General features: G+C 44.0%; 1 protein-coding gene across 1 annotated transcript in view; it reads left to right on the top strand.

The window, feature by feature from the left end:
- The window catches only part of HCN4 (hyperpolarization activated cyclic nucleotide gated potassium channel 4), a 58239-nt gene that overhangs the window by 5414 nt on the left and 27999 nt on the right, over positions 1–24826 (top strand). Inside the window, exon 2 of the mRNA XM_087941548.1 lies at positions 15000–15423. Coding sequence (XP_087797674.1) covers positions 15000–15423 — 424 coding nt within the window. The remainder of the gene's footprint in view (positions 1–14999; positions 15424–24826) is intronic.

Below are 24826 nucleotides of genomic sequence, written 5' to 3'. Positions count from 1 at the left end.
TACTAGTACATTTTTCAACTAATAAATTGTGTTAAAAGCTCAAGGAAGCTTTGTGAAAACGGGTTCGTTGGAAAGGATACTACCCGACTCTCGATTTGGGGTTGCCATAGATTTACCCAGCTCCCCACCTACAACGCTAGAATGGAGTCTGTTGGGCAAAGCAAGTCAACGTTGCCTCCTTCTCGTTCCATCTCTCTGGAGAAGGTTGTAAGGTTGTGGATGGTGAGAGGAAAAAACAGAAGGGGACAGCCTGTGTCCAGGGACTCCATAACAGCAACGATGGAGAACTGTTGGACGTCCTGAAGAGCAGATTGTGGACAGACCATCATGGAGAAGTTCTACCTAGGTGGTCATCCAGAATCAGCAATGACTTGAGGGCACACTCAATAATCCGTCTCATGAATGAAGGCAAATATCCGCGTCCACAGGATAACGTTGCAGGATCCAATCTGGATCAGTCGCCAAGACCAGAGGTTTAGTTTTCCGAGTTTTTGGATTCATGCAGGAACCCATCCTCAGGAAATTTCTCCCTCTCACCAGAACATAGGTTTTGGACTATTCTATGCGTATTATTTATGTGGTGCCTGGTTGCACGCACCACATTGTGAGGAAGAAGGACACACATTCAGGGGTGGGATTCAAAGTTTTTAACAACCGGTTCTGTGGGGCTGGCTTAGGTGGTGGGTGTGGCTTGGTGGTTATGGTATTGGCTGGGTGGACATGGCTTGGGGGTCATGTTATTGGCTGGGTGTGGCCAACTCAACATCACTCACATTGAGGCACGCATCTCCTCGCCTGGCCTCTCATGACTGTGGGGATGTTGCAACAGTTGTAAGTGTGAAAAGGGGTCATAAGTCACTTTTTTCAGTGCCATTGTAACTTTGAATGGTCATTCCACATGAGCAAAGTACCAGCAAAGAAGGGGAAAAAATCTCCAGAGAAGTTCCTGAGACAGGAAGTCTAGTCCTGCCAAGAATGTAATAAGAGTTAACGGAGAGGCAGTTTCTGTCAGCAACACCAGAATGTTTCCTTCCTGCCTTCCTTACAGGATTAGGCCAGTAAAAGTTTCTTCTAACAACCGGTTCTCCGAACTGCTTCGAATGTTAACAACTGGTTCTAGCGAATAGGGGCAAACTGGGAGAATCCCACCCCTGCACACATTCAATGTTGCAGCTATTAAGATGGTCAGACGAGCAGGCACAAAAACAGCCAGAGAAGGGATTGCAGCCTGGGAAACAGGTGCCTCATCAGTCAACAGAAATGCTGATTTATACCCCAGCTTATCATGTAGTCAGGAGGCAAAGGGCTTCGCAGCAGAAGGAAACAACAGCCAATGACTTCATAGCCAGCCATCAACAACTAAAAAGTCACATGCAACAGGTACCATATAAATACCATGCACAGAATAGCCCAAAGCACATACTCTGCTGGAGAGAAGTTCCCCGAGGATGGGCTCAGGAGTCCGAAAGTTCAGAGGATTAAACTTTCTGGTCCCAGTGACCAATCCAGATTGGATCCTGCAATCTTATAAGTCTTTCTCCACCAGCATGATGACTTTCTGGGACTTGATTGGGTTTGGTGCTGAAATTGGCACGTAGAAGAAGACAGCAGAACCAAGTTCGGATCTGAAAACGGGCCGGATGAGAGGGCTTACTCCCCCATCCTCAGGATTGTAAGAAACCTGTCAGCTTGAAATATGGGTGGCTGCTTCAGCCCAGCCCCCTCCCTTCTACCAGCTCCTGTGATCCAGAATGGAGTGTGTGCAACTTTTCTGAGTAGATTATTATTATTTTTTAAGGAGTCTCCCAAGTTGGCACTTTAAACCAGCAGTTAGAATTGCTATCATTAACTGAGTGTCCCCGTGGAGAATTTTGGAAAGTATCTATTGTTTATTTAGTTTAAATTGAATTGAAATTAATCTCTCTGGTTTTTGTTGTTGTTGTTTTTGCATGTGGGATAGAGCGATTGGGTGTGCGCTTTCTCTCGCACACAGCTAAGTTGCTTCAGATCGTTGTTTCCTGTGGGGAAAGGGTCGCGTTCAAAATGCCACAGAAGCTGGAGGCCGGGAAGGTAGTTTGGACTAGGGGTTAAAGCACCAGGCTAGAAAGTGGGAGGCTCTGGCTTCAAGTACCTTCTTAGCCATGAAAGCCAGCTGGGGAAGGAAGGAAGGAAGGAAGGAAGGAAGGAAGGAAGGAAGGAAGGAAGGAAGGAAGGAAGGAAGGAAGGAAGGAAGGAAGGAGAGGGAGGAGAGGGAGGAGATGGAAGGAAGGGGGACACAGGAGGAGGGAGGGAGGAGGGAGGGAAGCAGGAAGGAAGGAAGGAGGAGGGAGGGATGGAGGAGGAGGAAGGCAAAGGGACAAGGGGGAGGAAGGAAGGAAGGAAGGGACGCAAAGGGAGGGAGGGAGGGAGGGAAGGAAGGAAGGAAGGAAGGAAGGAAGGAAGGAAGGAAGGACGGGAAGGACGGGAAGCAGGAGGGAGGGAGGGAGGAAAGCAAAGGGACAAGGGGGAGGAAGGAGGAAGGAAGGAAGAAAGGAGGCAGGAGGGAGGGAGGGAGGGAGAGGGAGGGAGGAAGGAAGGAAGGGAAGGAAGGAGAGAAAGGAAGGAGAGGGAGGAGAAGGAAGGAAGGGAGGAAGGATAGCAAAGGGACAAAGGGGGAGGAAGGAAGGAAGAAAAAGAAGAAAGGGAGGAACTTTGAGTAGACTTGACTGATAAATTGCATTTATTCAGTAGTTGATGGTGTTAACAACTTTGAGGGATTTGATTCTGGATGACTTCAGGAACACATTGATGTGATTTTCTTGGCAACAGCAAGGAGATCGTTTCGGTTACTTTCTTCCAGAGTGTTTTTGAAGTTTGGGGTTTTTCTGGCAACCTCCCATCTAACTACTAACCAGGTCAAATCTTGCTTAGGTTTTGGAGACCAGCCAAAGTCAGCTGGGAATTGTCAGGGTTGAAGGGGTGGCGAGGTTTTGAATAAAAATGAACATTTAAGATTTTCAGGAGTGGAAGGCCTTCACTGTACCCCTCTCAAGTCTAGGATAATGTTTTTTTAAAAAAAATTTCTAATGAGCGTGCAGGCAAAATAGAAGCCTTGGTTATATTGTCCCTTTTAACCCACCCAGGCCCACCAACATGTAAAATCAAAGTCCAGAAGTTTTGGAGAATGGCACCATCGGATAACAGAATAAAAAACAGTTGGAAGGGACCTTGGAGGTCTTCTAGTCTACCCCCCTGCTCAACCAGGAGACCCTATACCATTGCAGACAAGTGGCTGTCCAGTCTCTTCTTAAAAACCTCCAGTGTTCATCTACCATTTTTTAAAAAAAGATTTAGGGAGAGTCTTTCTGTTTTGCTTTATTGTTTCCTGTGCTGTATAGTCCAGTTTGGGGTCTACAGTTCCATTAAAATCTCCCATCATAACTATATTAGCATAGTCCAGTTCAATTCTCTTCGTATGTAATTTCCTCCTTAGTTCTAGGTTGCTTCTCTCTTTGGTTAGTTTCCATCCATCGCTTCTTGTCCTGCCTTTAAGGTGCTTTGGAGAATAGCTTGACTCCCTCTTCTTTGGGGCAGCCCCTGAGATATTGGAATATCAGACCCCTGCTCACAATTCAGCCCAAGTTGCAATGTGGACCCTGAACAGAAAGACATTTCCTGCTTCCTACTATAAGGAGCCTGATCTCCAGGCGAGCATGCTTCAATATGCATGTGGGAACGCACCCTCTGTGTTGGAAACGGAAGCCAAGGCTTGCTAAATTCCAGCTCTCTTCCTCCGTAACTATGTTTGTCTGGGCACAATGGGGGTCCTAACGCCACCCACCACCACCCCCGTGCTGGAGACCCTGTTGGGAGGCAGCGCTAAGACGGGAAGTGTTCTTCAGACTTTATATCTGCTCTATAAATGTTCACACTCCGCATATTTGGTCAATACACGCACACATGCAGATAGCCTGTGCCGGGAAGGTCTCGGAATGCATCCGAGCTTCTCTAAATGGGGAAAGCGTTATCTTCCGTAAACTGATAAAGCCACATTCCCAAGACTTCTCGTCTCCATCTTAACAGCCCTGGTTTCTTAGGTCTCCCAGTTTCCTAGCAAGGTGACTTCTCTCCTTGCCACCTGATCTGGCTGGCCCTTGGGACTGCGTTTGGCAGGCCCCGATATTTGATGTCAAATAATTTAATAGCCCGTGTCATTGGGTGTTAGGAAGGAAGGAAGGAAAGGAGGAAGGAGAATGAGAAGAAGGAAAGGAGGAGAGGAAGGAAGGAAAGAAGGAGAATGAGAAGAAGGAAAGAGGGGGAGAGGAGGAAGGAAGGAAGGAGAATGAGAAGAAGGAAAGAGGGGGAGAGGGAAGAAGGAAGGAAAATGAGAAGAAGGAAGGGAAGAGGGAGGAAGGAAGGAGAATGAGAAGAAAGAAAGGGGAAGAGGGAGGGAGGAAGGAGAAGGAGAAGATGGAAAGGAGGAGAGGAAGGGGGAAGAAGGGGAATGAGAAGAAGGAAAGAAGGGGAGAGGGAGGGAGGGAGGAGGGAGGGAGGCGAATGAGAAGAAGGAAAAGAGGAGAGGAAGGAAGGAAAGAAGGAGAAGGAGAAGAAGAAAAGAGGGGGAGAGGGAGGAAGGAAGGAGAATGAGAAGATGGAAAGGAGGAGAGGAAGGAAGAAAAGAAGGGGAATGAGAAGAAGAAAAGAGGGGGAAAGGGAGGGAAAAGAAGAAAAGAGGGAGAGAGGGAGGGAGGGAGGAGAATGAGAAGAAGGAAAGAGAGGGAAGGAGGGAGGAGAAAGGAAGGAGAATGAGAAGAAGGAAAGGGGAAGAGGGAGGAAGGAAGGAGAATGAGAAGATGGAAAGGAGGAGAGGAAGGAAGAAAAGAAGGGGAATGAGAAGAAGAAAAGAGGGAGAGAGGGAGGAAAGAAGGAGAATGGGAAGAAGGAAAGAGAGGGAAGGAGGGAGGGAGAAAGGAAGGAAGGATTTTGACTGGAGAATGGAAGAATAAATCCTTCCATTATCCACCATTCACTCAGAACTGAAGAAGCTTCAAGGAGAAAACAAAAAAGGTCCAATTGCCCTTTGGAAAAAGCACCTTTGGATCTAACTCTTCTCCGTTTCTTTAGTTTTAGGGAATTATAGGAAGTGATCTAGCCTGAGCTGCTTTTTCGTGTGCTCTCTGGACCTTGTGGACTTGAGAAATGCTTTGTCCAGTCAACGGCACCTGCAGATCACTTCCTTTACTCTCTAAACCTCAGAACCGGAGAAGAATTCCCAACTCTGACTTGCTTTTTGTGTTTCTGTGTTTCTTTGGTTTCCAAGTGGCAAAACACAAAATGTTTGTTGACTGTTGGGGAAGCCGCCATGTGCCCTTATGTTAATAAGGAGACATATTTTACCCGTTCCAGCTTTCACAAACTGTGTTTCCTTCTGGCTTGGCACGCTTGTCCTTCTGTGGGTTTTGTTGGCCCACACCAGGCCTTCGCAAGCATGCAACACAACCGACCTTCTGTCGGTTGAGAGAAGCCAAAGAGAACCAGGGTTAGAAGCTTTCAGGAAGTTCTGAATGTAGAATTCACTTCTGCCATTGATCTAAAGCTGAATGTCACCCTTTCTGTTATTTCTCTATCAACCTCAGCATTTTTTTTTTTGAACGGGATTTGAATGTATGTTGGTCACAAGGCAACAAAAAGTCATTAATGGATAGAGAAAATGCAAGCATTACTCTTGATTGGCATTCAAACCGTGGGTTCCTAATCGGTTCTTTTTAATTTGTCCCCCATCAATCTCTTTCTTTGGGTGAAATTGTCCTATTTGTTCCTAATTTGGCCAGTGGAAAATACACATTTCTCTGTCAATCTGATGCCAGCCGGGTGGCGGCACAAGCTACAGAATTGGCAGCTGTTGGATTTGATGTCTAAATGTTTCTCTTGGTGGCTGCACGTTGGTTTTGTGAACGAATCTGCTGGGAGAAACCACATTAAACAAGGTGGTTCGTGTAAACCTGCTGAGAACAGGCTGCCATGGAAAACCTGGCTTGTCGAAGATACAAGCCAAGGCCAGAATGTTGGACTAGCACATCAGTGATGGTTTGTCCAGAATGATCAAACTTAAGTTTGCTTTCTCCTTAAAAGATTTCAAAGGCAACAATTTTTTTACGGACTTCCTGGAGAAGAAGTCTCAGTGAACCAATCCAGCCCTAGGGTTTTCCTAAGTAAATTCCTGTAAACTTGCCTGTTAATTCAATCCCCAATTGTGAATTATAATTATCTTGACCTCCTGCCTCAAACTTATTTTGGGCTTCCCATTTATGTGTTTCTGGAAACATGAAGGCTGTGAAGTCTAATTTCTCTTGCTGTGATAACAATGAGCTGAGGAAAAATCCTTTGCTAACCAGCATTGAAAAGTTTAGGATGATGACAGGTGGAAAATTCTCTGCTTGAAAACAAAGGTGGATTCTCAAAGGTGTTGATTTTCACCTAACCTCGGTCTACTTCCTAGGTTTTTTTTTTTAACTAAATTTGAACCTGTGGGTTCTTTATCCCCAAATGGATGGTGGGAATCATTTTCGAACTTTTAAATAAAAGAGAACCCAACTGTGTCATATTTGATACTCTCCATTCCATGCTGATTGACATGATCTTACTAAACTTGTGTTCTTCAGCCAGAGTTCATTGTGATTCTTCCTCTATGAGATTTGTCTTCTTTGTATGTTGTACCCTTCCATCCTGTTTTCCGTCTGTTCTTCAGAAGAACTTTGAGAAATTTGTGAGTGTGGACTTGAATGAGATCAAGAGAAACTGGGATGAAGGATGTTTTCCTAATGTTATCCATGATTACTTAAATAGAGATGATCCATGAAGGAAATGTGTTGATGGGTTGATGGACACCACAAAAGAAAGCCCACCAACCTAACCCAACTTTGCAATCTTTAAAGAAAATGGAGACAGCCTCTCCAAATTTCTCCAGGAATAGTTCAGCAAGCAAGTCCTCCATGCATTACTCAATATTTGGGCAACAATTGCCAAGATACAATACCGCCTACACGCATCTCCGCGTCAAGTCCCCGTTTTCCTCCTGCAGTTGTTGTTGTTTTCAAATGTTTGTTTTGCATTGCAGTGGGTACAGTTGTGTCATTTAGAAGGTGAAGCTCTCATGTTGTCCAGAATTTGGAAGTCTTTGAGATAGGAAGCAAACAAACAGGCTTCGTTGAGCTCCAAACTCTGCTGGAAACGCAACACATTGCTGGAGAAAAGAACAACTGCAGAATGGAAAGCAATATTAGATTAAGAAGGAAAAGGGGGAAAGGCATCAATTTATTCATTTTATATTTATTCCCTAAACATGCATTCCACCAGCTCCAAGGCTCTGGGTGATTGTTAGTGTATTAAAATTGGCAATGAGAATGAAAAGAACTCAATCTCCTGAAAAATTCAGACTATACTAATTAAAAATGACTGTACTCTCCAATAACTAATATAAAGCAAGGCACCAAAACCCAATATGAAGCATTTCTAGCGCTACTTAATTTTGAACAGCTTGGCAGAAGAGCAGTGTTTTTAGCAAAAATCAGCAAGTGGTGTGGTATGGGGGAACTGGACCTCTGGGGCAAGGTGTTCCATAAAGATAGATTTTTTGGGGGGTGGGGAGAAATAGAGACTTACCTTAGTATAGAAAAGATGTGAAGAGTCTTGCAGAAAAGACCAAACTCTCCTGAGTTAGAGGAGCATGAAAAGGGAACTCAGAACAATAGAATAGAATTCTTTTTATTGGCCAAGTGTGATTGGACACACAAGGAATTTGTCTTTGGTGCAAATGCTCTCAGTGTCCATAAAAGAAAAGATACATTCGTCAAGAGTCAAGAATCATCAGGTACAACACTTAATGATAGTCATAGGGAACAATAAGTAATCAAATCATACTAGGAAACAGTCGGTATAAATCATTACGATACAAGCGACGAAGTTACAGTCCTACAGTCACAAGTGGGAGGGGATGGGTGATAAGGAGTGATGAGAAGATTAATAGTGATAGTAGTGCAGACTTTGTAAATAGTTGGACAGTGTTGAGGGAATTATTTGTTTAGTAGAGTGATGGTGTTTGGGGCAAAAAACTGTCCTTGTGTTTAGTTGTTCTGGTGTGCAGGGCTTTATAGTGTCGTTTTGAGGTGGGAGTTGAAATAGTTTATGTCCAGGATGTGAGGGGTCTGTAGATATTTTCACAGCCCTCTTTTTGACTCGCGTAGGATACAGGTCCTCCATGGAAGGCAGGTTGGTAGCCATTGTTTTTTCTGCAGTCCTAATTATCCCCTGGAGTCTGGGTCTGTCTTGCTGGGTTTCAGAACCAAACCAGTCCATTATAGAGGTGCCCATGACAGACGGAATCATTCCTCTGTAGAACTGGATCAGCACCTCCTTGGGCAGTTTGAGCTTCCTGAGTTGGCGCAGAAAGAACATTCTTCGTTGTGCTTTTTTGATGACGTTTTTGATGTTAGGTGTCCATAGCCCGTTTTTGTTTTTTGATGAAGAATAAAACAAGTTAGAAAGAAACAGGCTTTTAAGATGGTGTCTTTATACAGGTAGTCCTTGACTTACAACAGTTCATTTGGTGATGGTTCAAAGTTACAACGGCACTGAAAAATGTGATTTACGACCATTATTCACACACTTTCAAACATTGAGGTGTCCCCGTGGTCAAAAATAATCGAAATTCAGATGCTTGGCAACCGGTTCATATTTACGACGGTCACAGTGTCCCTCGGCCATGGGATTCCCCCTTTTGCGACCTGCAACGCCAATGGCGAAGCCAGGTTCACTAACAACCGTGTGACTAACGTAACCACTGCAGTAATTCACTTAGCAACTATGTGGAGAAAGTTGTAAGATGGGGCAAAACTCACTGAACAGTGGAAATTTGGGGCTCCATGGTGGTTGTTAAGTCGACGACTGCCTGTACCCTGACGGTAAACATTTTCAGAAGATGTGGATTTAGAAGAGCAAGAGGCAGTGCTGAGATTCAAATATTTTTACTATCGGTTCTGTGGGCGTGGCTTGGTGGGCATGACTTGGTGGGCGTGGCTTGGTGGGCGTGGCAGGGAAAGGACACTGTAAAATCTCCATTCCCTCCCCACCCCACTAACCTGCTTTCCAGCTCCGTTCTCCTGCGCAGGGCAACCAAAGAAAACCCAGCCGAGACTCGGGAGGCAGAGAAGGGATGGGGGCGGGGCCAGTCAGAGGAGGGATTTGCCGGTTCTCTGAACTATTCAAAATTTCCGCTACCGGTTCTCCAGAACTGGGTCAGAACCGGCTGAATACCCACCTCTGGCAAGAGGCTATATGACCAGTATAGGACCATTAGTCTGTTCTTCAAACTCCAGTGGTGGTTGGCTCGATTGAAAGGATGACTGTGCAGAAATGGATAAATTCACAGCGGAATTAAAAGGCAAGGATAAATCGGACTATTATGCAGTTTGGGATAGGTGGTACATTTGGGTAGAATATAGAAATAAGAATTGATGTATAGGTATAAAAGCAAAGATATGTATTACTAATGACACAGTGCTGTTAATGTAAATAAAGATTTGTAATTTTGTTTTTAAACAATAAAATGAATAATAAGAAGAAGAAGAAGAAGAATAAGAATAATAAGAATAATAAGAATAATAATAAGAAGAAGAAGAAGAAGAAGAAGAAGAAGAAGAAGAAGAAGAAGAAGAAGAGGAGGAAGAAAGGATGGCTGGTCATGTCAGGTTATGGTTGACATTATCAGTGGTTCCTTATTATGGAGGAAAATAGACTCGGTGCATTTCCTTGAAAGGATTACAGTGTCATCAAATGCTGGAGAAAATAATCCAGGATGGATTTTGCGAAATGTTTCTAAGACTTCATTTTATAAAAGCTTCCTACAGTGGCAAAAATGTCCAGCAGACTGCAAAATCCGTAAAGTGTTTTTGCTGACTTGGGCCTCTCTCTCTCCCTTGGTTAAAAATTGAAAAATGGTTACAGGAGATTACCAATGAGCAAATAGAATTAGAACCAGAATTATTTTTATTGGGAAAATTCAGAAAGAAATATGGGAGAAATATAAAATGTTTAATATTGCACATTTTAACTGCAGCCAGGATGGCCTATGCCCAATGTTGGAAACACACATGTATGCCACCAGAGGAATTGATCATTCAAAAAATAATGAGCTGTGCCGAGATGGAGAAATTAACTTTAAGTTTACAAGAGAAAAAGGAATCTGATGATTACAAGAAGTGTGAAAAATGGTATGATTGGATTGAGCAAAGATAGATTGTTGGATTGGTAAATGGATTGTAAATAAATAGGGATAAACACTAGATAAGTTAACGATTTATATCCGCACAAATTCTATATATTTGTAAATAATGCACAAAATATTAGTATAAGATGAATGTCACAAACTGTTGATCTTATAAGATTTATATTTTTGGTTGTTTGTCTTTTCAAAATGATAAAAGATAAATAACGTTTATTTAAAAAGTAAAAGAAATATATTATCCACGGAGAGAGTTAAGTGCTAACTAACTAACTTCGCTTTCGTGGTTTCTTGGTGTTTGAGTAAGCGCAGAGAGGAGTTGAAGAAACTTCTTCTTAAAAGTTGGGAGGATGGAATTAAATCTAATCAAATAAAAACAAACAAACCCTGAGTCCAGTCTGGAATTTCCTTAGAAAGAAACCTAGCTGTGGGGTGTGTTTTTTTCTTTCTTTCTTTCTTTCTTGGCATGAAAACCAAAAGAATACAAAACGGCCATCTCTTTTTAAAAGGCTTTGGATGAGACGCTGCTTTGCAAAGAATTGGATGGGATGTTGCCAAATGTGGCCCATGACTAATTGATAGCTGAGCCGAGGGATTTAATGTAGCTCATATCTGTCCTAGAGCATTAAAGAGGATGAGCTGAAAGAGAACGGGAGCAAAGTAGATTTCTTGGGACAGGATGCCTTACCGTTGAGGTTACTGTCTGTGGTCGTTGGGATATTATGCAATTGTCAATTTAAAAATATTTCTCTGGTCTTTCAGTGTTGCCAGCAGAAAGGGAGTTGGGGGAAAGCAGTGCATTCCTTAAATGCTTTCATAGATAATTGCTAGGTGGCCGAAGCTTCTGGCGCACAAGATTATTACCGGAAGGCATGATTGGTGACTCTTGGCTATGGATGTGTCCCATTGGAGAATATACATCCAGGGGGTGCGGGGAAGACCAGGGTCAAGGGGGAAATGAATGATGGGTCTCAGAGTTGGCTGCACCCAGGTAGCACCGGCATGTTCAATCCTAATACATGTTTTGTTTTGTTTTAACTCTGAGAAATGTGGCTAGAGACTCATGATTTGAATGGGGGTGGATGCCGGAACCCTGACAGCAATGACAGGTCCTGTGTCTCCTTTAAGAGTGGAAGATGGGTAGCTTATCAAGGCTCCCCTGCCCTTCTCCCCTCTTGGGACAACTCCCATCATCCGTACTGGGTAGGAATTACTGGGCCTAAGTTACTTGGAAGGTGTCAAGTTGAGAAGAAAGAGTCTACAAGAGGTTAAGAAGATACGTGGTGTGAGTATGGCTTGCGTAGCTACTGGATAATTTAAGGTCACCTTTCCTTGGGCATTTAAACCTGAGCGTTGAGTTGCTGAGTTTCATTCCCCCCCCCGGGTTGGTAAATTTATTTATTTATTTTTATTTATTTGATTTGATTTGATTTGTCAATCGCTTACAAGATAATAGGTATAAGTATATATATAGTTATGAATACATGAAATAGGTACATATAAGAAAAATAAAAGAAACAATAGGACAGGGACGGTAGGCACGTTGGTGCGCTTATGCAGGCCCCCTGCGGACCTCTTAGGAAAGGGGTGAGGTCAATAGTAGACAGTCTAAGGTTAAAGCTTTTGGGGTTTGGGGAAGAAACCACAGAGCCAGGTAGAGTATTCCAGACATTGACCACTCTGTTGCTGAAGTCGTATTTCCTGCAATCAAGTTTGGTGCGGTTTACCTTGAGTTTGTATCTGTTGTGTGCTCTTGTGTTGTTATGGTTGAAGCTGAAGTATTCATTGATAGGTAGGACATTGCAATGTATGATTTTATATACTATACTTAGATCGGACTGAAGGTGGCATAGTTCTAGGTTGTCTAGGTCTAGAATTTCGAGTCTGGTGACATAAGGTCTTCTGCAACGAGTAGAGGAGCGTGGGTCTGGCTTAGCCCAAGAATGGCATGAAACAATCCGGACGCAGCTCAGTTCTTGATTTGCTCACGCACCATAGACAGAATCTTGCCGGACTAAACCCTTACTCCTTTCAGCCCAATGAAGGTAACGCTGGGAGATTTTAGGAAGCGGCTCTCTTTACTCTCTTCCTCTGTCTCCTATCCAGCTCCGTTGCCTCTTGTTTCATTCCCCACCCTCTTTTGGCATGTACTTCCTCCTTCCTGGGACATGGCCACTTCACTTTCACTCATCACACCAGTTCCCACTCTCTGCGTTAGGGCAGCAGCCCCCAACCATTTGGTAACCAGGGTGCAATTCTGTGGGAGAGAGCTTTTCCCGTGGACTGGAAGCGGGGCGGGGGCGTGGATTTGCATGCTGCCTGCATCCCACGGGTGGGACTTTGCTTGTTTGCATGAACCGGTTGCTGGCAGGCTGGGGCCCAGCGTGCCAGACCATGGACTGGCGGTACCCTTGTGTTAAGCTACACAAGGGCTCAGAAATACAAGTTCCCCAATGTTCTAGACCAGGGATCTCCAACCTTGGCAACTTGTGGACTTCGACTCCCAGAATTCCTCAGCCAGCTTTGTTCTAGACCATTTATATTTATGTAAGAATGTATCTGGGCATACACTCCTGGGAATCTGACCATACCGTACCAAGTTAAGAGACTAATGAAACGAAAAGAGATGACAGCTTCAGTTTTACCATGTAGGTTTCAAGTCAGGCAAGGAAGGAAGGAAGGAAGGAGGGAGGAGGGAGGGAGGGAGGGAGGAAGGGAGGGAGGAAGGAAGGAAGGAAGGAAGAGGAGAAGGAACGAAGAAGGAAGAAGGAAGGAAGGACGGAGGGAGGGAGGGAGGGAGGAAGGAAAAAGGAAGGGAGAAGGAAGGAAAAAGGAAGGAAGGAAGAGAGAAGGAAGGGAGAAGAAAGGAAGAAGGAAGGAAGGAAGGACAGAGGGAGGGAGGAAAAAGGAAGGGAGAAGGAATGAAGAAGAAGGAAGGAAGAGAGAAGGAAGGGAGAAGGAAGGGAGAAGGAAGGAAGAAGGAAGGAAGGAAGAAGAAAGGAAGGGTGTGTAGGTAGGTGTGGGGTCTGCTAGGGTGTGGAGGGGTTGGACTAGATGATCTACAAGGTCCCTTCTAACTCTGTTTATCTGTAAGGAGAGAGATGGGGGAGGGAAGGAGGGAGGAAGGGAGAGAGAGAGTTTTAAATTGGTTTCTGTATGAATGTAACCAAATTTTGGCTCTATGACGTTGGCTTGAAATTCAATCCAAATTAGCACAAGAAACATCCGGAAAGACTTTTAGTTTCCCCTGAGGTTCCATTTGGGACTGAAAAAAATTAATCGGAGAACTTTCAGCTCAGCCCTATCAAAAAATATAAAAAATAAAAAATCCAGCAAAACCCTCCAGATTACCTGGGATTAATGTGGCTTTTGTGAGTGATATTAATACACCAGAGTGTTGCCTTTTGACATGGTTGGTGATAAATCTGTAGAGTATCTCTCTGGTTGTAAAACATGATCCCTTGCTGACAAAGATTGATATAGATATAATTATAAATTGGGAGCAAATAAAAAAAAACAAAAGTCTTTTTTTTTAAAACAAAAGAAATAGAGTCTTTTTGTTGCATTAAAATTGCATAGCTGTTTGCAATCTTTTTAAAATTTGGGGAAACTATTCTAGTTTTAATTTCCTTTTTCAGTGTTAAGGAATGATGCAAATGTCTGTGGGCTTTTATCTGAGGAAGTAAGCAAGCAGAACAATGGAAAAGCAATGTTAAAAACTGGGACAAAATATTCTGAATAATGTCATGCATTATTCTTTCATTTGCAGCTACACAGGTCCTTTGTGAGACAAACACACAAAAATATTTAGTAGGCCTGGATAGTAGGAAATGTTTGTTTTGACCCACTTTGCGCTGTAGCTTAGATATAGCTTATGTGCATTTATTAAAAATATCATCGTTAGATTTCATCTTCAAAGATTAAAATGCAAACCAACATAAAGGAAAGAGCATGACAGAACAAGTTAAAAAGGATAAAAATATACATCAAACAAATATAACAAATGTGACTTCTGCAGAAATATTTAGCAATGCAACCACCTTTCTCAAAGTTTAAACAAGCAACCCCCATCTACAAAACACCTTAAAATATCAATAGTTGACGTACTAAAAGACCAGTATTCATACAATGTAATTTCATCTAAAAAGGTCATAAGTGAGAAGAGGAAAATTAAGATCAAATATTGGAAAAGGATAAGAACGCTAACCCGGAGGGCAACTTCTTGAACGAAATGTCTGCTCAGATGGATCTTGGTTCTTATTTCTAAGAGGGGTCCTTGGTGCTCTCTGAGCATGGCTGTTTTCTTGCAGGTGTTTCATGACCCAACTAGGTAACATCATCAGTGCTAGAAGGGAGTGGGGGTTTGCAGGGAGAAGCGGGGAGGAGGGAGGAAGACTGTGGAGCCCTTGGGGCTGTCTGAGCTTGGTGGTTTTCTTGCAGACGTTTCATGACCCAACTAGGTAATATCATCAATGTTAGAAGGGAGTTGGGTTTGCTGCTTTCTAACACTGATCACGTTACCGAGTTTGAGAATGAACCATCTTCAAGAAAACAACCCAACTTAGAGAGCAATGAAGGGCCCCAAAGTTCAACGCTGAGCCACAAACATTCCCTTCCATTGGTTATTTCCAGGGGTTCGCCTGCTTCTTATTTATCCAGCTTGTGGACAAAGTTGGTGCCTTGGGGTCTTCCCCTTGGGGTCTTCTTCCGTTTGACCCATGTCTCCCGTCTTGCCTTCTAGGTTCTACTGGGACCTCACCATGTTGCTCCTCATGGTTGGGAATCTGATCATCATCCCTGTAGGCATCACCTTCTTCAAGGATGAGAACACCACCCCATGGATTGTCTTCAATGTGGTCTCAGATACCTTCTTCCTCATTGACCTGGTTCTCAATTTCCGCACGGGGATTGTGGTAGAAGACAACACAGACATCATCCTGGACCCCCAGAGGATTAAGATGAAGTATCTCAAAAGCTGGTTTGTGGTGGATTTTATCTCATCTATTCCGGTAGACTATATTTTCCTGATTGTGGAGACCCGCATCGATTCGGAGGTGTATAAGACAGCGCGGGCTCTGCGGATTGTCCGTTTCACCAAAATCCTCAGCCTCTTGCGACTCCTGAGACTGTCTAGGCTCATACGGTACATCCATCAGTGGGAAGAGGTAAGTTAAGTAAAGGTGGAGTAGCCACCCTGAGCAGAGCCAAAGGAAGAGGTGTGGACAGATGTCGATTCTAAGGCGGAATATCTTGAACACGGATGGGTTTTCCTGGATCTGTTTACACTGATTTCACTCCAGGGAGGCCCTAAGGATGTCTTTACTCCAGGCTAAGTTGGCTGAGAATTGTGGGAGCTGTAGTTCCAAACTCTTTTGGAAGGCACCCCAGATCAGCCAAGATTTGCAAGGGTTTTAAGTTTGTTTAAGATTGGATTTAATAGTAGCACTTAGCAATAGCACTGAGACTTATATACTGCTTCACAATGCTTTACAGCCCTCTCTAAATAGTTCATAGAGTCAGCCTATTGTCCCCAACAATCTGGTTCCTCATTTTACCCACCTTGGAAGGATGGAAGGCTGAGTCAAGCTGGAGCCAGTGAGAATAGAACTGCTGGAAGAATTAGCCTGCAATACTGCATTCTAACCACTGTGCCATCACAACAGCCCTTCCTTCCTTCCTTCCTTCCCACTTAGCAATAGCCTTAGACTTATATTCCACTTCACAGTGCTTTCCTGCTCCCTGTAAGCTGTTTACAGAGTCAGCCTGTTTCCCCGAAGAATCTGGGTCCTCATTTTACCCACCTCGGAAGGACGGAAAGCTGAGTCAACCCGAGTCAACCTAATGTAATGAAAACCCATTCAGATAACTGCATGCAGGGATTACAATGCCTGGTCTTCCCTTACTTCAAAATCTGTTAAACCAGTTCTGCAATTCTGTGGCAGAATTGTCTTGGTGCAAATGCTCTCAGTATACATAAAAGAAAAGATACACGAGTCAAGAATCATCAGGTACAACACTGAATGATAGTCATAGGGTACAATAAGCAATCAAATCATACCAGGAAACAGTAAATAAAAATCGTTAGGATACAAGCAACAAGGTTATAGTCATACAGTCACAAGTGGGAGGAGATGGATGAAAGGAAGGATGGGAAGATGAATAGTAATAGTAATAGTAATTGTAATAGCAGTGCAGACTTTGTAAATAGTTGACAGTGTTGAGGGAATTATTTGTTTAGCAGAGTGATGGCATTTGGGGGGAAAACCGTCCTTTTGTCTAGTTGTTCTGGTATGCAGGGCTCTGTAGCCTCGTTTTGAGGGAAGGAGTTGAAATAGTTTATGCCCGGGATGTGAGGGGTCTGTAGATATTTTCACAGCCCTCTTTTTGGCTCTTTTTATCTTCTTTGTATCTTTTTATCCTCTTTTTATCTTTTTTATCCTCTTCTTATCCATCTCTGTGCTCCACCATTCGTTGTTAGGGCCATCAGGAGCCATTAGACTTTGAGTAGCTCCTTAATACACTTGCAAAAACCAGATTCCGGGAACATCCCAGGGAGAACCACAACGTAGGTCTCCCGTGGGTTTGCTCACCCTTGCAAATGCCACCTTTCCTTTCCGCTTCACTCTACTCGCTGGTGGAGCCAGATGTTTCTTCCTGTCCACCACCACCCCCTTCTCTCCAGAAACTGCAATTTGGCTCTGCCCCAGAACTAGGACAGTGTCTGATTTCTGAAAGGGCTAATGGAAGGATGCGGTGGTGCATAATAGGCTAAAAATCAAAGGTAAATATTTGAACAACTTCATCACCGCAATACGGAGCGAGGGTGAAGACAGGAAGATAAAGTGGATTTTATCGGGCTAATCTTGGTAACCGAGGTTTGAATTCCGTGGGGTGTTCTGTGATTAGGGAACTTGATAAGAGGGCAGGTGGATATATAGCCCGGAGGTCATAAATTGGAGTTTGAGTGAGCTTCGTGGGTGGATTTAAGAAGGACAATGAAAGCCTTATGAAAGAGCCTGACCGCTGGGAGACTTCTTATCAAGGACATTCCATCTGCTTTGGCTTCTAATAGGACAACAGAGCGAGATTCAAAACATTGGATTGGTGAGAACTGGTTGCCGAGAAGAGAAAGCTTAACACAGTGTGGTTTTTCTTTCTTGGGTCTGGGCTGCGGAGTATAAAAAGCAAAACAAAACCCAAGGCCTGACTTTCTCCCACTGCATAGGTAGTATATCAGCTGGTTCTCACCGGTTCTACAGAACCGGTAGCAGAAATTTTGAGTAGTTTGGAGAACCGGCAAATCCCACCTCTGACTGGCCCCGCCAACCCCATCTCTTCTCTGCCTCCCATTGAGTCCCAGCTGATCGGCTGGGTCTCCTTTGGTTGCACTGCACAGGAGAACGGAGCTGGAAAGCAGGTTAGTGGGGTGGGGAGGGAATGGGGATTTTGCAGTATATCCTTCCCCTGCCACACCCACCAAGCCACACCCACAGAACCGGTAGTAAAATAAATTAAATCCCACCACTGTCCCACAGGAACCTTTTTTTTCATGTAGTTACATGAAAAAACAACAATCCAGGCTTATAGCAGTAACTGAGAGAGGGATCTTGGAGTCTTAGTGGACAACCAATTAAATATGAACCAACAAGCAGCAGCCAAAAAAAGCCAATGCAATCCTAAGTTGCATTAACAGAGGGATACAATCGAGATCAAGGGAGGTACTAATACCACTCTATAAAGCCTTAGTAAGACCACACATAGAGTCCTGCATCCAGTTTTGGTCATCACACTGTAAAAAAAGATGTTGAGACTCTAGAAAAAGTGCAGAGAAGAGCAACCAGGATGATGAGGGGACTGGAGGCTAAAACATACACCGAACGGTTGCAGGAACTGGGCCTGGCTAGTCTAGGGAAGAGAAGGACCAGGGGAGACAGGATAGCGGTCTTCCAATATTTGAGGGGCTGCCACAGGGAGGAGGAAGGGGGTCAAGCTATTTTCCAAGGCACCTGAAGGTCAGACAAGGAATAATGCATGGAAACTAATCAAGGAGAGATTCAACCTGGAAATAAGGAGACATTTTCTGACAGTGAGAACAATCAACCCATGGAACAGAAGTTGCCTTCAGAAGTTGTGGAAGCTTCACATAGATGACCTATAAGATCCCTTACAATCCCTGTCGACCTGTATCTATATCTGTAATGTAGATTCAGATGCTGAACTTCAATGGCAGCTAAATCTCTTTGGGGACTTGGAAGACCAGTTTCCAGCCTTGGGGAGGACACGTGGCATTGCTTAATCCTGATGGGGCCACCGTTTTTCCACCCCAACCTGGAAGACCTGTAGGCTGAGGACATTGTAAGAACGCCAACTTTGTGTTGTGTGATTGTTTGATCAGTTACATATGATATCTAAGTTTCGTCCATGTGCTGAAAGTACATAATGACCTTCACATTAAACAAGAGTCTGAACCAGCTCTTCACAGGTTCTCCCAGAAATTCTAACCACTTCAGAAGAGCGGGGGTCACTTCAGTTGATTTTTTTTACAACCCCTTTTTCTCTTCCTTTCGTCATCCTTGATTTTCCTTCTGTTCGTTGCTGCCTTGTAAGAGTTTCTCTCTTCACCGTTTCACCTTCAGGAGCGAGACAGGAGATCACTCTGGGTCCAAAATGACATTTCTCTTTCTCTGCCTGATAATATGCAGCATATGCTGTTTCTCAAAATCTCCGTAACTTTAAGATGGGTGGACTTCAATCCCCAGAATTCCCCAGCCAGCATGCTTAGAAGCCAATGAACCAATGGGGAAGCAGACTTAAATAGATAAAGGGCCTCAGTGGCCCAGTGGTTAGAGTGCAGTACTGCAGGCTACTTCTGCTGACTGCCGGTTGCCTGCAATTTGGCAGAGCGAATCTCACCAGGCTCAAGGTTGACTCAGCCTTCCGTCCTTCCGAGGTGGGTAAAATGAGGACCCAGATTGTTGGGAGCAACAGGCTGACTCTCTAAAACTGCTTAGAGAAGGCTGTAAAGCACTATTAAGCAGTGTATAAATCTAAGTGCTAATGTTATTGCTATAATACAAGGGCAAGTTAGCATTTCACATCATTACCTATTTTTCCAGAGCAACATAACTCAATTGGCAGGCAGCAGGTTCCGCAAAAGATGAGAATGACATTCACAAACTGTGAAGGTGGGGAAATGATAGAGAAAGCTGATTAACCAGGCAATGTTACAATTAATGAAGGAGTTGTCAAGCAATTATTCATAGCCAGTGGACGACAGGTTGATCGTTCATCACCCGATGTAGCGTTTTGCTAGAATTAAAAGTTTCGGTTTGCAGCTGAGTTTATTTCTTTTTTCTTTGCATGTGAAGTAAACAAGAGGAGACCAAAGAAGAGGAATGTTGTTTGCAGTGGTGGCAAGGATTGCCCCAGGAGAGACAGTTGAGTGTAGTAGTTAAGACATCAGCTTAGAAACCAGGAGATTGTGAATTTTCGTCCTGCCTTAACCTAGACCCAGATGGGTGACCTTGGGACAGTCACTCTCTTAGCCCCAGGAAGAAAGAGGCAAGCTACTTGTGATGACCCAGAGTGGGATACAAAATAAACACAGTCACAAAAAATAGGTGAAGCCCCTTTTATTCCTTCACTTTGCCTCCAAGCTCCGAATATCCTTGACTGGAGATAAAAAAACCTCCCACACAAGCAGTTGCCAGAAGGAGGAAATGCCGTTTAAATTATAAAGAGTAAAAAAAACAATATAAACCATGCAAGATAAGGGCTTGAAGACGTCCACAGATATCAGAACACACACTGGAAAGGACGCCAAACTCAGAGAGGAACCATAAACTAGAGAAATTTCCATGCTTTGTTTCCAGCACTCTCCTGTACGCATGTCCGTCCTCTTATCCAGTTGTCACAGCTGCAGCCCATGAAGAAGATCAAGGCCTTCTCCTCCCCAGTAGACCAAGTCTCTCCCTTATCCTCCTCCCTGCGTGCCCTAGGATGGAGAGGGGATGGGCCTGGGTCCACCTTGGACTGTCCAGCCAGCCTCTGCCCTTCCCCAGCCTCCTCCACAACCTCTGGAGTCACACTTCCACTTCCCGTCGGCTGTTCCTCCTCTCCCTCAGAGTCCGTCTCCACCAGGGGCATGGCACTACTTCTGAAACTTTGCCAAGAAACCTACAGGGGTTATCCAGTCACTAGAAGTCAAGACTGACTGGAAGACATTAGCCACACAAACACACACACAATAGTTCTCAATTTTGAAGCCACTGCCCCCAGGAAGTCACAAATTAACCCAGCTTCTCAACGTGCGCATTGAAAAAGGAGCACGTTTCTAGCTTGTATACGACTTCAGTTATAGAGCAAAAAGTTCGGTGCCGTGTCTGTCATTATGCAAACCAAGAGCTATTGCGAAGTGCTTGGTGCTCTCTGAGCTTGGTTGTTTGCTTGCAGGTGTTTCATTACCTGACAAGGTAACATAATTGCTCCCTGTTTATATACAGTAATTTGCCCTGCTGGCGTTGATGCGGATGTGGTTTTCTCCTCGGCAGTTCCCTGATTGGGATATTGTTTTCTGCTTGTTTGTCTGGTGTTAATCACTGCTTATCTGGGTGGTGGCTGCTGGAGAGGATGTTTTTCTGGTCCTTTTCTTTCCTTTTTTATTTATTTTGATTGATTGGTTGGTTGGTTTGTATCTTGCCTTTATTATTTTTACAAATAATTCAAGACCATGAACATATCCAACACACTTTTTCTCCGCTTCTTTTCCCCACAACAATAACCCTGTGAGGTGGGTTTGGCTGAGAGAGAGGGGCTGGCCTAAAGTCATTCAACCAGCTTCCATGGCTAAGGCGGTACTAGAACTCCCAGTCTCCTGGTGATTGGCCCAAAGTCACCCATCCTGCTTTCAAGGCTAAGGCGGTACTAGAACTCCCAGTCTCCTGGTGATTGGCCCAAAGTCACCCATCCTGCTTTCATGGCTAACACGGTACTAGAACTCACACTCTCCTGGTGATTGGCCCAAAGTCACCCATCCTGCTTTCAAGGCTAAGGCGGTACTAGAACTCACAGTCTCCTGGTGATTGGCCCAAAGTCACCCATCCTGCTTTCATGGCTAAGGCGGTACTAGAACTCACAGTCTCCTGGTGATTGGCCCAAAGTCACCCATCCTGCTTTCAAGGCTAAGGCGGTACTAGAACTCACAGTCTCCTGGTGATTGGCCCAAAGTCACCCATCCTGCTTCCATGGCTAACGCGGTACTAGAACTCACAGTCTCCTGGTGATTGGCCCAAAGTCACCCATCCTGTTTTCATGGCTAAGGCGGTACTAGAACTCACCGTCTCCTGGTGATTGGCCCAAAGTCACCCATCCTGCTTCCATGGCTAAGGCGCCACTAATACTCACCATTTTCTGGTGTTTGGCCCAAGGTCACCAAGTTAGCTTTCATGCCTAATGCAAGACTAGAATTCACAGTCTCCTGGTTTCTAAATTTTTTAACCACTAGGCCAAACTGGCTCATATTTGTAGCAGTGGTGTGGTGGGATTCAATTTTCTTTTTCAACCGGTTCTGTGGGCCGTGGCTTGGTGGGCGTGGCAGGGGAAGGATACTGTAAAATCTCCAGTCAGAGGTGGGCTTTGCCGGTTCTCCGAACTACTCAAAATTTCTGCTACCGGTTCTCCAGAACTGGTCAGAACCTGCTGAATACCCATCTCTGATTTGTAGGTCTGGGGTTATGATTTTCAGTTTCTTTCCTACTGCGCTATTTTGGGGGGTATTTATCAGAAGTTATAGAATGGTTTGTATGCATATCCCACCCCAAAACAATGGGAAACAGAGCTGTCAACATTTAAGCCCTGCTCCGTTTGGCACTTAAAGTGCCATGAAAAAAATTGGGTAGGGGGAACAGGTTGATAATTTGTGGACGGAGACTTAATCTCCATTGACCCCCTTGGCCCATCAAAAAGCCATCTCCAACTCTCAAGTCCAGCTTAGTCCCAGGGTTGTCCATCAAAGAGGTGTGAAGGTTTAATAGGGGATATCCAGGTGGATAAAATTATTTTTTCCGAGCACCACTGTGAAAATAAGCACCTGAGAGTCACTTGGTGGACACGTAATTATCATCCTGTCTGCCAGATTAATGGATTCAGGTTAAGCTCAGGGAGGAAGTGTGATGATTATTTTCCATTCACCTATAGAGTAGCCTCCAAGGGGAGGTCCGAGCCAGAAAATAATCATTTCTCGATTCCCAAAAGTGGATTTCCCGAGCAGCATCTAGTGTTTTTTTTTTCCTCCAGTAATACAGGTGGTTCTTTGAGCCCAAAATTTGAGCCCAAAATTTATGGGTGGCTGAGAAATTTGCTAAGCGAGTCCCCATTTCACGACTCCTCTTGCCATGTCTGTTAAGTCGATCCCTGCAGTTGTTGAGATAGTAACATGGTTGTTAAGTGAATTGGGTTTCTGGGAGGGGACAGGATTACCCAAATTTATTAGGGGCTCTGATTGGAGCTGCAAGGGACACACCTGTACCTCGGGTGGCGTGGTCCCTTGCAATGGGCTCAGGTGGGAGATGCTCGGAATCTCACTCCTCCATCCAGCCTCGTCTGCACCTCTGGCAGCTTGTCTGAAGCTGCTCACCACAAGTTTTCTTTTGGGAAAATCTGAATTGAACATTTCCCCCTGGAGAGGCTGGGATCAGGTGCCAGATCGCATCTTGCAGTCAATTAATTGCTTTTTGTGTGTGTGTGTGTTTCACTTCCAACCTTCATTTTCATCTCAGCGAGAAATCCTGGTTGGTTTTTTGGGAGAGAAACCACCAACAACCTCACTCCCTAGAGGTTTAAAAAATTTTTTTTACAGCTTCTTAGCGGTAGATCTTGGATCTACAAGAGCCAACATGCCGTTCTTCTTCTAAACAAAAGTGAAGCTACCCAGCTAACCCAGGTTTTAAGAAACCTACCCAGGTTTCTTAAATTAGACATGAGTAGATCCCACTCAATCGGCTGTTGTTTTCTTGTTCTGTCCAGCAGCTCCTGTGAAATGCGGTGTTCAACGAGGAGAGATTTTTGGGAGGCTTAGTACATACACCATGGACTGAAAATTTATTTGTGGTTTCCTTTCTCTTATGCTGTCACATAGAATCGGGCAGAGCCTGGTTAAACGCTGCAAAAAAGCAATCTCCGTGGGACCAGAGCTGTGCTTGTAGCAAGATTCTGTCTGCATTCTATCTAAATGATACTCGTGTTTTGCTCCTGTATGGTGAGCAGAACCATCAGCATGATTCCTATCCCAGTCCAGACCAATAGCTGTTTAGTCTCTTCTTTAAAACTTCCAGTGTTGGGGCATCCACAATTTCTGGAGGCCAAGTGGTTCCACTGGTTAATTGTTCTCCCTGTTGGGAAATTTCTCTTCAGAGTAGAGTAGAGTAGAGTATAATAGAATAGAATTTAGAATAGAATAGAATAGAGAATGAGAAAGAATAGAATAGAATAGAATGGAAGAATAGAATAGAATAGAATAGAATAGAAGAGAAATGGAAGAGAAGAAGGAAGGAAAGGAAGAAGGAAGAGAAGATATAAGGGAATGGAATGGAAGAGAAGAGAAGAGAAGAGAATAAAATAGAATAGATAGAGAAGAGAAAGAGAAGAGAATGAGAAGAATATAATAGGATAGGATGGAATGAAGAAAGAGAATGGAATGGAATACAGAACACAATATGGGAATGGAGAATAGAATAGAATAGAATAGAATAGAATAGAATAGAATAGAATAGAATTTAGAATAGAATAGAGAATGAGAATGAGAAAGAATAGAATAGGATAGGATAGGATGGGATAAGAGAAGAGAAGAAGAAGAGAAGAGAAGAGAAGAGAAGAGAAGAGAAGAGAAGAGAAGAGAAGAGAAGAGAGAGAGAATAAAAGAATAGAATTTAGAAAGAGAATACAGAAACACAATAGAATGGGATGGAGGGAGAGGAGAGGAATAGAACAATAAAATAGAATAGAATAGAATAAAATAGAATAGAATAGAATAGAATAGAATAGAATAGAATAGAATAGAATAGAATAATGGAGTTGGAAAGGACCTTGGAGGTCTTCTAGTCCAACCCCCTGCCTAGGCAGGAAACCCTACACCACTTCAGACAAACGGTTATCCAACATCTTTTTCAAAACTTCCAGTGTTGGAGCAGTCACAGCTTCTGGATGCGAGTTGTTCCACTGATTACATGTTCGAACAGTCAGGAAATTCCTCCTTGGTTCTAGGTTGCTTCTCTCCTTGATTAGTTTCCATCCGTTGTTTCTTGTCCTGCCTTCTGGTGCTTTGGAGCATAGCTTGACTCCCTCTTCTTTGGGGCAGCCCCTCAAATACTGGAAGACTGCTCTCATGTCTCCCCTGGTCCTTCTCTTCCCTAGACTAGCCAGGCCCAGTTCCTGCAACCGTTCATCGTATGTTTGATCCTCCAGTCCCCTAATCATCTTGGTTGCTCTTCTCTGCACCCTTTCTAGAGTCTCCACATCCTTTTCATACTGTGGTGACCAAAACTGGATGCCATATTCCAAGCATGGCCTTGC

Source organism: Pseudonaja textilis, chromosome 13 (assembly GCF_049901715.1).
Source record: "Pseudonaja textilis isolate UNSWEBS1 chromosome 13, rPseTex1.2, whole genome shotgun sequence".
NCBI classification, from domain to species: Eukaryota; Metazoa; Chordata; class Lepidosauria; order Squamata; family Elapidae; genus Pseudonaja; species Pseudonaja textilis.
This window is presented reverse-complemented; position numbering and strand designations above follow the sequence as displayed.